General features: G+C 43.7%; 2 protein-coding genes across 3 annotated transcripts in view; one reads left to right on the top strand and one right to left on the bottom strand.

The window, feature by feature from the left end:
• Positions 1–12227, bottom strand: part of CMAS (cytidine monophosphate N-acetylneuraminic acid synthetase) — a 189669-nt gene that overhangs the window by 102740 nt on the left and 74702 nt on the right. The gene's annotated exons all lie outside the window — the stretch shown is intronic.
• The window catches only part of ST8SIA1 (ST8 alpha-N-acetyl-neuraminide alpha-2,8-sialyltransferase 1), a 44683-nt gene that overhangs the window by 22989 nt on the left and 9467 nt on the right, over positions 1–12227 (top strand). For both annotated transcript variants that reach the window (XM_081957384.1, XM_081957383.1), the window contains exons 3-4: positions 7005–7114; positions 8089–8181. In XM_081957384.1, the coding sequence (XP_081813510.1) occupies positions 7005–7114; positions 8089–8181 (203 nt within the window). The remainder of the gene's footprint in view (positions 1–7004; positions 7115–8088; positions 8182–12227) is intronic.

The following is a 12227-nucleotide window of genomic DNA, read 5'->3' as shown; positions in this document are numbered from 1 at the left end:
CAACAAATAACACAATAGCAGTGACAACATAACACAGGCAGTCCTCGACTTACGACATCAGTTGAGCCTAAAATTGACGTTGCAAAAGTGAGGCACTTGTTAAGTGAAATTTGCCCCATTCTAAGACCAATTTTTTTTACACAGTAGTTAAATGAATCACTGCAAGTTAGAAACATAGTTGTCTATGGAGATTGTCGGTCATCCAGGTCATGGTTATCCCAAAGGTGCTTTTTCAAGAGGCAACTGGACTTTCTTTGTTTTTTCCTTTGAAGACGTTTTACTTGAGAAGCGAAAAGTCTGCAAAGGAAAAACAGAAAGTCCAGTTGCCTCTTGAAAAAGCACCTTTAGAAACAACGGTCGTTAAGTGAATCTGGCTTGACTTTTCTTCTCAAAAGGTTGCAAAAGGTGATCACATGACCCCAGGACACTGCGGTTGCCGTAAATATGAGTATGAACCGGTTGCCAAGCATCTGAATTTTAATCATGTGACCATGGAGATGCCACAGCAGCCATAACTCTGAAAAATGGTCTTAAGACACTTTTTCAGTGCCATTGCAACTTCTCATGGTCACTAAATGAACTGTTGTAACTCGAAGACTACCAATAGTAATAGTAGTAGTAATAATAATAATAATAATAATAATAATAATAATAATAATAATAATAATAATAATAATAATAATAATAATTCCCCAGGAAAGCACTCTCTTGATGTATTTGTGGGACTTGTGTGATCTGAGGAGGATGAGCACCACGCCATATGTTCAGCCGTACAGGTCAAGTGTGTCATAAAAATATCCCAATAAAAAAACAAAGGGAAATCACAAGAAATAAATCTTACTTTAAGATCAGAGGTTTCTTAATTCATGAGCAATTTGGAACATGAATAGCCAACATAGCAATGCAATTGCACAACAAGCCTGTCCTGAGCTAGGCTTCCTGAGAAAGCATAACTCACAAACTTAGTCCCAAAAACCCCTCTTTTTATTTAAACGACGGTGAATTATGTTCATTCACGGCCCATAATGATTCACAAACAGTCTGTGAAGATTCCGACAGATGTCTGCTTGAGTTGCCACAGTCTTTCAGGGTAATGTTGATAAGCACCCACCTTTATCTCCCTTGAAGTGGTGCCAGAGATGTAATTGCCAATTAATTTTGCAAGGCCAAACGGAGCACAGAGTCAAACGGAGCTTCAGAGCTTGAATTGACTATATGAACCAATTGCTTCCTGCAAAGGCTCATGTCTGTTTGCTCCTATTTTATGTCTTATGGGAGGGGCCAATCATCCCCAAGCCTTACTCCCGAGTCAGCCCTTTTGTCTTAACTTTTTTTGCCTTCTGGCAGCTGTGTACATGCACACGCTGGGAACAGGCTTACAATATTCTTCTGTCTTGCTGATGTCAGATTCCAGAGGCAGCACATCACTACCAGATGGCCTTGGCCCTCTCTCTGCCTCCGATGCAGAGCCCTCGCCCGAGCCTTCCCCAGACCCCAGGACTTGCCCATGTTCCTCCCCAACCTCCTCACTGTCTGAATCAACAACACGTGACAGATAGCAAGCCCTACAAGGACTGCTATTTGGCAAAGGACACCATTCTCATCTCGAGCTACGTTTCTTATACCTTCTTTTTTACTGACTTACGCATTCTGTAGTTTCACTTCCTTGTTCTTTCTTACATTCTTACTGACCGTCACTCTCTGCAAACACCTATGTACATTGGAAGTTCTCAGCCATTTATTACTTTCAGTTTCTCATTTCCCACCATCTTAATTCTTCCTGCTCTAAATATATATCTCAAGTACAAACTTTGCAAAAAAGGCAGCTGACACAAGCCAGCACGTTAGAAATGCGTCTGGTACATTTTGCAATTATGTTAGTTTAAAACTTTGGTTCAGTGTGGCCTGCAAGCTCACTCCTAGATCTTATTATCTGCAACTTTCTCTTCTTACAAGTGTTATCCGACGAGCTGGACAAACAGTGTCTCTCCCATCAACAATGTGGGACAATATAGATGCAATTTGTAGAAACCCACACTGGATCAGTAAATGTCTGGGTAAACAAAGGCAAATCCAAATCAACCACAGAGCCAACCAGAGGCAGCACCAACCCTCAACCAATCCACACAACTCCCCCCCAAAGCAGTTCACCTCCCAATGATGTTGACCTGATGTAATCTTGTCACATGACTCTCACCTGACCCATCACAAGACCCTCACTTGACACACCCACACCTGAAGCCCTTATAAACAGAAGAACACGGACATCCCCTAAACTCCCCGGAAGAAGTTTCCTAGCCTGATAACCAAATGTTTGGAAACCAGCCCACAAGCTCCGAGAGCAAACCTTCCCCCTCAAACGAAGACCAGCCTAAGCGTTTGAAGTTCCTGGACAAAGTCTGGAACGACCAGCACATGCATGCAAGGAGAACCTTTTACCTTACTAAACACATTCAGGAAGGACCTAATTGTACTTCAGCTGGCAAAGCCGCCATGAAGTCTAGCAAATTAGTTAATGCGCGATGGCTGTTTTTCTAGGACATCCTCCCCGTGATAAGCCTCTTGTCCTTGGTTTGCTGCCGAAATTGGATGACAGATTTTGAGGCCGAATCCCTCAGGCAGCAGACTAAAAGCTGTGGACACCACTGTGAGGATAACCTGTGATAGCTCCAGATTCACACAGAGCTCAGCAGGGAGGTGAAACTGGAAGGCTAAGGAAAAAGCTACAGAGCTAAATTACTGAGCCAAATTATCTTTATATGAGCAAAGGGAGGAAAAGTCACATAATGGGAGGTTTGGAAGCATTTTTTTTTTAAAAAAAAGCAGGGCTGTAGGTGATTTAGTTCTTTCAGAATTATTTAATAGGGATGCAGACTTTTTTTAAAAAATGATTTGTTTGTATTTTACAAGCAGTTGTGATTTTTTTTATGGTGGGGGGAGCATGATTGGGGGAAAGATTCGTGCTTTGCATAAAAAAGCTTTTAGTTTAATCTATAAATCCCTTGTTAAGGGGCCTGGGAAATTACAAGATTATGCTGTATGGGTCACACCAGAAGTGGCATTCAGCCAGTTCTGGAGAACCGGTAGCGGAAATTTTGAGTAGTGCGGAGAACCGGCAAATACCACCTCTGGCTGGCTCCGCCACCATCTAGTCACTGCTTCCCGAGTCCCAGCTGATCGGAGTCCCAGCTGAATGGCTGGCTCTTCTTCTGTTGCCCTGCACAGGAGAACGGAGCTGGAAAGCAGGTTAGTGGAATGGGGATTTTACAGTATCCTTCCCCTGCCACGCCCACCAAGCCATGCCACGCCCACAGAACTGGTAGTAAAAAAATTTGAATCCCACCACTGGATCACACAGAGCTAGAATTAAAGTATGAAATTGTGAGTTTGGAAGAAGGTTGGGAGGGGTTTAGTCTTTCAAAAAATGGTTAGTTTTTCAAACTTGGCAACTTTTAAGATGCTGGCTGGGGAATTCTGGGAGTTGAGGTCTCAAAATATCTTAAAGTTGCTAAGTGTTAAAAACACGGCATTAGGGCCATTGAATGAATGTAATTGAGGGAGAACAAAACAAAGAAAGCATTACTTTTGAAAGCACTTCCTTTGTCCCTAGAATTCATTATCAAATGCAGTAATAGCCACTACACTGGGTGGCTTTAAAGGGAGATCAGATACACTCATGGTGGACAGGTGTGTTGACAGCTATCAATCTTGAACATTTGATGATGTTTCTGAGTTGGAGCAGCATGCTAGCAAGAACAACGTAGGAAACACCATCGTTTTTGTTACCGTAAAAGGAACAGAGAGCGCAAATTATGGTTGACGTATCAGAGTCAAATATTTAGTAGTTTTTCTTCTATTTAAACATGATGGAATGATGGAGAAAACAGCAGGGATCTGAAGTATTAACAGCAGAAAAATAAATTTATGGCCCCAATTACACAGTGGATTAAAGATGTGATGGTATTTGAGACTCCTAAACAAGTTGTTTACAGACAGATTATAAATGGATAATTATAATGAAATATGTTTGAACAAACTTGTGTAAAGATAGATAGATAGATAGATAGATAGATGATAGATAGATAGATAGATAGATTTATTGATTTATAGCTACATAGTATTGATTGTATTGGTTTTTCCCCCATTTTGGTTATTTTTTTTAAATCTTTTTTTTTTCTTTTTAAATAAACAGTCAAGAATGGAGTGGTATTTCAGGGGTATCCCCACGGTAATGTTTCTGCCTTTCAGAACATTTTCTTTGGAATATGTCTTAGCTTTCTTCAAGGGATATGAGCTTTTCAACCTGAAAATATTTTATTTTGCATTTAAAATAGTTCCTTTATTTAAAATGAATTGTTCTATCCCCTGATTTATGGTAATCCCAATCTGAAAGGATCTAAGAAACATAAAATATGAGTCTGCCTTGTAAAATTGATCCATAAATGTGACAGAAATCTTCATTCATGTGTATGAGGAATTTGTGACTTCTATATTTTTCTAAATTAATTGTTTGAGTCGAGCAAAACAGAACAGAATAATTGAGTTGGAAGGGACCTTGGAGATCTTCTAGTCCAACCCCTACTCAAGCAGGGGACCCTATACCCAGTGGCGTAGCGTGGGGGGTGCAGGGGGGGCCGGCCGCACCGGGCGCAACATCTGGGGGGGCGCCCTGACTCGCCCTGCACCGCCCTTTGCCGGACTGTGGCCGTCTCTTTCCTCCCGAGGAGGAGCTTGAAGGGCAGCGGGAAAAGGCTCGACTGAAGGGAAGCAGGTGCCGCGGGGGTGGGAGGCGCACCGGGGGCTTCGGGAAGGCGCCGGCTTCCCGGGGCGCTCCAGGCGGAGCCGAAGGAGAGCGGCGCTGCGCTGCGCTCCGTCTGCCCGCCGCTGCAACGCCACCGCGTCCTCCCGCTCCGCCTGGAGCGCCCCGGGAAGCCGGCGCCTTCCTGAAGCCCCCGGTGCGCCTCCCACCCCCGCGGCACCTGCTTCCCTTCAGTCGAGCCTTTTCCCGCTGCCCTTCGAGCTCCTCCTCGGGAGGAAGGCAGGAGGCCAGCATGGAGAGCCTCACTTGACTGATGCCGACCCAGGGGCAGCTGCAGTCGGGCCGCCCTCGCTTTAGGGGGCGCAAATTACTTGCCTTGCCCCGGGTGCTGACAACCCACGCTACGCCACTGCCTATACCATTCCAAATAGTTGTCTAATCTCTTCTTTAAAACCTCCAGTGATGGAGCATTTACAACTTCTTTTTTTAAAACATGTTTTATTTGCAGTTTTCTTTTCAAACCATACATATTTTATGGACAGCGTATTGACTAGGTCAAGTCTTTTTTAAACAACGTTAAAAATAATAATACAAATAGGTACGTGTAATCCTAATCTTCCAACTTCACCAACGCTATTCTCTTTTTATAATCCTTTATCATTTTCCCATTGATTCATTTAAACATGCATAACATTTCTATACGCCTTGTATTTGTTATCCCCCTACTAAATAACTATTATTTAATGTTTTACGAATTACTCATTATTCCACCACAACTTCAATGTTCCAAATGTGTAGGATTACTAATAATGCCAAATATTACAATACTTAATCAATCCCAGGAGAGTATCTCAAAATCCCCACCATTTCCAATCCTTAATATTTTAAATTCACAAGATACTTGAGCACCTACAGCTTCTGAAGGCAAGCAGGGCCTCTGATGAGGATTGCTTGGAACTGTGATTAGGAAACATCTGGAAGATTGCCAGTTGCCCACATCCACCACAAAAGAAGAATAGGCATGTCAAATCAATCTTCGCATTTGGCTATTCACCTTCTCAGTGGTTCCAGGTCTACTGCACTGTATTGGGTTGATATTTAAGTATAGTTTAACTCACTACATGTGGTTTTGCTGTTATGCCACAAGTTCAGTTGTTTTCCTGCTACTGGGAAAGAGGAAGGAAATCGTGTAAAATGTGTGTATCTAGCTGCAAGTGTCACCTTTCCCATTGCCTCTAAAGTGGGCATCCTGTGCAATCCATAGGGTTTATTTTCTGACCTTCAAAGGCTGCTTGTGGTTCAAATCCTACTCCGGTCGTGATTTTAGTAAAAGTTGATGTTCAGAAGCCCATAGACAACATAAGAATATAAGTGGTGCCCTGCTGGATCACACTCATCCCATCTTTACCTGAAATGGTATAAGGTTTCCTGCCTAAGCAGGGGGTTGGAGTAGGACCTTTGCCGCCGGGCCGCGGGCTAGGATGGGGAATTATTTTACTATATTACTAGCCAAGGGAAAATGTCCGGACCAAACGTAATTTCTAATTTTGTGGAGTACTGTGAAGCCATTACCATGGCAACTCCACTGCACAGTAGAAGTCATTTAAAGGCACAACAGGCTGCATCTTAACAGAATACACTGAGGGGTGTTAGGGGTGTCTTACCCCCCACAGTATTTTTTTCCAGAGAGTAAGTCATCTGTATACCAAGTTTGGTTGAAATTGCTCGAAGCATTCCAGAGTTATGCTGGAACACACGTGCGCACAGAGAGAGAGAGAGAGAGAGAGAGAGGGATATATATATATATAGAGAGAGAGAAATTAATTCATTTGATTCTTTTTGTTAGTTTTATTGTTTTAAATGAGGTTTTACATTCTGTAAGCCACCTTGAGTCGCCATGGGCGAATAGGCAGCAATATAAATAAATAAAATAAACAAACTGTTATTCTATTCTAGTCCAGCAGTACACAACTGCACAAAGTCTCCCAAGAGGTGGTCTTCAGAGGTGTCCTATAGCCATTTGAACCCAGAACTTATTGAATTGAATTGGTCCAATCAACCACCATTCATCTAGCGTTAATGAATTCCAAAATTTAATAGCTTTAAGTTAGATACAAAAGCATGTCTCTTGAAGAACAAAAGTCTGTTGTCCGGCAATACTGTGCTCCCACCACCCTCCTTCCAAAATCATCAGATGCATCATTACTTTTCAGGTGTGATGGTGACCCCTGTTTTCTCTTTCCAGGTGATGCCATTCCAGCTGCCGTTGAAGAGGTGCTCTGTAGTGGGCAATGGAGGGATTTTGAAGAACAGCCGCTGCGGCAAGCAAATCGATCAAGCGGACTTCGTCATGAGGTAAGCCGCCATTTTGACTACGCTTGCCTCTTCTCCCTTCCACTGTTTTTTCACAGTACAGGTAGTCCTCAACTTATGGCCATTCATTTAGTTATCGTTAGAAGTTCCGACAGCACTGAAAAAGGTGACTTAAGACCATTTTTCACACTCATAACCGCTGCAGAATCCCCATGGTCATGCGATTTACATTTGAATGCTTGAAAACTGGCTCAAATTTATGACAGTTGCAATGTCAGGGGAAGGATACTGCAAAATCCCCCTCCCCTCCCCACTCCAGGGGAAGGATACTGTAAAATCTCCATTCCCTCCCCACTCCAGGGGAAGGATATTGCAAAATCCCCATTCCCTCCCCACTCCAGGGGAAGGATACTGTAAAATCTCCATTCCCTCCCCACTCCAGGGGAAGGATATTGCCAAATCCCCATTCCCTCCCCACTCCAGGGGAAGGATATTGCAAAATCCCCATTCCCTCCCCACTCCAGGGGAAGGATACTGTAAAATCTCCATTCCCTCCCCACTCCAGGGGAAGGATATTGCCAAATCCCCATTCCCTCCCCACTCCTAGGGGAAGATTACTGTAAAATCTCCATTCCCTCCCCACTCCAGGGGAAGGATATTGCCAAATCCCCATTCCTTCCCCACTCCAGGGGAAGGTTACTGTAAAATCTCCCTTCCCTCCCCACTCCAGGGAAAGGATACTATAAAATCCCCATTCCCTCCCCACTCCAGGGGAAGGTTACTGCAAAATCCCCATTCCCTCCCAATCAGCTGGGACTCGGGAGGCAGAGAATAGATGGAGGCAGGTCAATCAGAGGTGGCATTTACTGGTTCTCTGAATTACTCAAAATTTCCGTTACCGGTTCTCCAAACCGGGTCAGAACCTGCTGAATGCCACCTCTGCCAAGGACCCCTCAAATGTATGAATAAGAAGTATAATTTTTTACAATATGGTTTTCTTTTTTCCTTCCCTTCAGATGTAACCTCCCTCCACTAAGCAAGGCACACAGCAATGATGTAGGATCAAAAACTCAACTGGTAACAGCGAATCCAAGCATAATTAATAAAAGGTAAGGAGAAGGTTGTCTGTTTCTTTGTGAATTCCTAGGCTGAGTACAGAAGGGAAAAAAATGAGGCATCTTGGGGTCTCTTTAAAAGAAAAGAAAGAAAGGAAAGGAAAAAAAATTAATGTGAGAATGTTGTGAGAAGAATTGTCTCTCTAGTCACCTGTGTACAATCAACAACAATTTTAAAGGGTGGGTTAAGAAATGAAAAGACTCTGTTGTGTCCTGCCAGCGGCCACAGAGTTGGCAGCAGATTAGGACAGTGAGGAGGTTGGGGAAGAAAATGGGCCAGTCCTGGAGTTTGGGGAAGGCTCTGATGAGGGCTCTGTGTCGGAGGCAGAGATGGGGCCACAGCCGTATGCCAGTTATTAGCTGCCTTCGGAGTCGGACATCAGTGAGGCACACAAACAGCCGGAGCCTGTTCCCAGTGTACACATACGCACAGTAGCCAGGAGAAGGGAACAGCTAAAGAACAGGGGTCAACTTGGGAATAAGGCCACAGGTGGACGATGAATGGCTGCTCCCAGAGGAAATAAAAGAGGAGTGAAAGGGGAGTGGAGTTTGCAGAAGACAATTTGTTCACTTAATTGCTTCGTGACTCTCCAAGACTCCTTGCCAGGTTTTGCAGATATCGGCCTGGCATCTCTCCAATACAGATAAGGTCTGTGACTCGAAGCCTAGGTCAGAACAGAAAGATTGTAAAATGGGGCAAACTCACTTAACAGATGTTTCACTGGGCAACATAAATTTTGGGCTCCATTATGATCTAACTTGAGTGTCACATTCAGGCGTTGACATTGAATGCAAACAGAGAGTCAGTTTGTTTGGTGAGTTTGTTTGGTGAAAAACCTGTTTGGTAAGTCAGTTTGTTTGGTGAAAAACTTTATCTCTATCTAATATTAACCAGCACTAAATGACAATGATACAAAGGTAATCAAATCCAAGTCAGTTCTAACCAAGTTAACACCATCACTCATATATATACCATTACCCCACCCAGCTCCACCCACAACTTCACCCAGAGGACACCCAACCACCATCACCAATCACCATGACCCACACCTCCAGCCACACCCCCACTCAGTGTCATCATAGCCTCTTTCCTGGTTAGCCGCCGCATCCAAGCAGAAGAGTTACGTCAGAGTAGGCAGTTGCACCTGAGTAGAAGAGTTACTCTGCAGAGCGGTGAGGGAGAGCTTACAGAGGACTACTTGTGCTATGTATCACTGGTCCCACAACCTTTTGAGCACTGCAGACCGGCAGTGGAGGCAAGGGGATGATTTCATGCATGCGCCTGCCGCTTGTGCAAATGGAGCGTTGCACGCTTGCACAGCCCAGTTCCCGATGGGCTGCAGCCTGAAAGTTGGGGACCCCTGCTATATTCTGTATATAATACTAGATGCCTTCACATCTCTGAATCCCGATATAATTTCCCTGCCTAAACAAACAAGAGCTAAAAACACCCACATTTAACTATCAAAAAGTGACTTTGGAGGAGTGAAATACAAGGAAGTAGCTGAAATTCTGGACTTCTACACACTGAAACGGTTTGAGAACGCACCGATATTTAGGTTCCTCCTTTAAAAACAGAACCAAGCTGAAACAATCATTTGTACTCACACGGTGTTACCTTTGTGTAAGAAATGAAGTCATCTTCTAGATTTGAAAACTGTTCATTTCATGTCTGTGCATAACTTGGTTAGAGTGTTTATGAAATTACAGGTCCTTTGCTTTTATTATTGTCTGGAATCGGAGCTTTTTTTTCAGCATTAGTGTCTAAAAATTATGTAAACTGCCTGGGTGTGATTTTCCAAAAATCTCACAGGCTTTGGTAAACTCACAGACAGAGTACCAAGATTTATTTTCTGCAGAAAGATTTATGCCCACCTCCCATACAGCAGAGCATGGACATTTCCTTCAGAATTCAAAGGTGTTGTGGCCTCTCAGCTGTCGGCTCCAGCAGCCAGATCAGTTGTTCTCCTTCCCCCTGTTCTGACCAAGGCTTCCTGAGAGCATGAAGCAAACTCCTGGTCCTGACAAAAAACCCTTTTATTAATTGACTGAATTCTGCTCATTCACACCCAACAAAGTCTTTCAAGGGAGGATTTACAGTCACAGACCTTATCTGGCTTGGAGAGCTGACAGGCCGATATCTGCAAAACTTGGCAAGGAGTCTCGGAGAGTCACGAACCAATTAAACGAACTAATGGTCTCCTGCAAACTCCACTCCCCTTTTGCTCCCCTTTTATTTCCTCTGGGAGGGGCCATTCATTGTCCACCTGTGGCCTTACTCCCAAGTCGACCCTTGTACATTAGCTGTTCCCTTTGTCTGGCAACTCTGCGCATGCGCACCCTGGAAACAGGCTCCAGCTGTTCGTCTGCCTCACTGATGTCTCACTCTGAAGGCAGCTGATAACTGGCATACGGCTCTGGCCCCCTCTCTGCCTCCGACACAGAGCCCTCATCCAAGCCCTCCACAGACTCCAGGACTGGCCCATCTTCCTCCCCAACCTCCTCACTGTCCGAATCTGCTACCAGCTCTGCTGATGGGCCACAAAACCTCCATCTTTTAATTCAGTTTTGTTCTTGTTGTACCCTCAAAAATATTTGTTCCTTGCCAAAAAGTGTTTGTTTGTGCTATAAATTAAGTGAATTGAAATGATTTTAAAATGCAAATTAAAACAAAACTAGTCCTTTCCTCTTCATTCTTTCTCCTCTCCTCAGCTGTTTTTTTCCCCCAGGGTGTCTTGAAAATACCATTCGAACAGTCAGAGTGTGGGCTTTGGTCCAAAGAGATCGAAATATGCTATTTTTTAGCACTGTAAAAAAAATGCAGTCCTTGTTGATATTACAGCACATAAAAAATGTAAGCACTCTTCCCCCTGATCACACTGATCAAAATATTAACATCTGAGCTTGATACAACCACCCATTTTCTTCTTTTGCCCTCATTCTGTTTTTCTTACTTAACTTTTTTAACTGCAAGCACCCCATGTGTGCATTTATACTTATTTCCTAAATAAACGTTAACAGTTTTCTTGCAAAAGAAGAAGAACTTCTTGGCATGCCCCAGACTGCTTCTCTTTCTATAAATATGCACTTCCCCCCTGTACTTAAATACTTCATCTTTTCATCATCATCTATGTTTATTTCAGGATAAGCTTATAATTTTGTAATTGAAGAGTAGCCCTTCCTGAACATCTGGCTCTCTTGTTTTGTCTTTGGGTGTTTTTTTTTTCCTATCACCTATTTTTTTTCCTTTTGTCTATTTTCTATTATCGTGATCTCTGTTTTGTTAAGATAAATTTTGCCTTAGTGTAATATCTCTGATCTTCCCAACAAGCAATAAAGCATTCACGCCCTGGTAGAAGATGGGTTGATTATTAAAATATTACAGCTCTCGGCCCTTTTGTCCCCAAAAGATAAGGCTGATACCAACTTTCTAGCTAATTTATCTGCAACAGGAAAGCCAGAGTTAACCCAGAATCAACTGCTAGCTGGCATGAGTTTCTTGACAAGGAACTCAATTTTAGGACTAGGATGTGAGGCACAGAGGGAAATCCTCTAAAAACTAGCTACACCAATGCTACAGTTAGCTGGAGGAGGATTGGACATCTGCAATATGTCCATGGAAGGTGCCAATGAAGTTGACGTATCATGGCATTTATTGATATTGATTGATTGATTTGTATCATGTCTTTATTACTTTATAAGTAACTCAAGGCAGTGAACATGCATAACATTCTTTCCTCTTCCTATTTTCCCCTCAACAATAATCCTCCAAAGTGTGATGGGCTGAGAGAGAGAGTGATTGGCCCAAAGTCACCCAGCTGCAGTGGTGGGTTCTGGGCGGTAGACCCTGGTACGGGCGTACCGTTGGTAGCTGGGAGCAGCGGCCACCGTACCGGAACAGTGGCTTGTCGGGCCCACCTTCCCACCTGTGTTCCTTCCTGCTTTTTGAGGGAAACGGCCCAATTGCGCACACGTGCACAGTGGGGCGTCACAGTGCGGTCGCATGCGCATGCGTGCACAGCGCACATGCCCGAGGAGGA

The sequence above is a fragment of the Natrix helvetica genome (genome assembly GCF_964273705.1).
Source record: "Natrix helvetica genome assembly, chromosome: 6".
NCBI classification, from domain to species: domain Eukaryota; kingdom Metazoa; phylum Chordata; class Lepidosauria; order Squamata; family Natricidae; genus Natrix; species Natrix helvetica.
The sequence above is the reverse complement of the archived record's forward strand: the minus strand, read 5'-3'. Positions and strand labels throughout refer to the sequence as shown.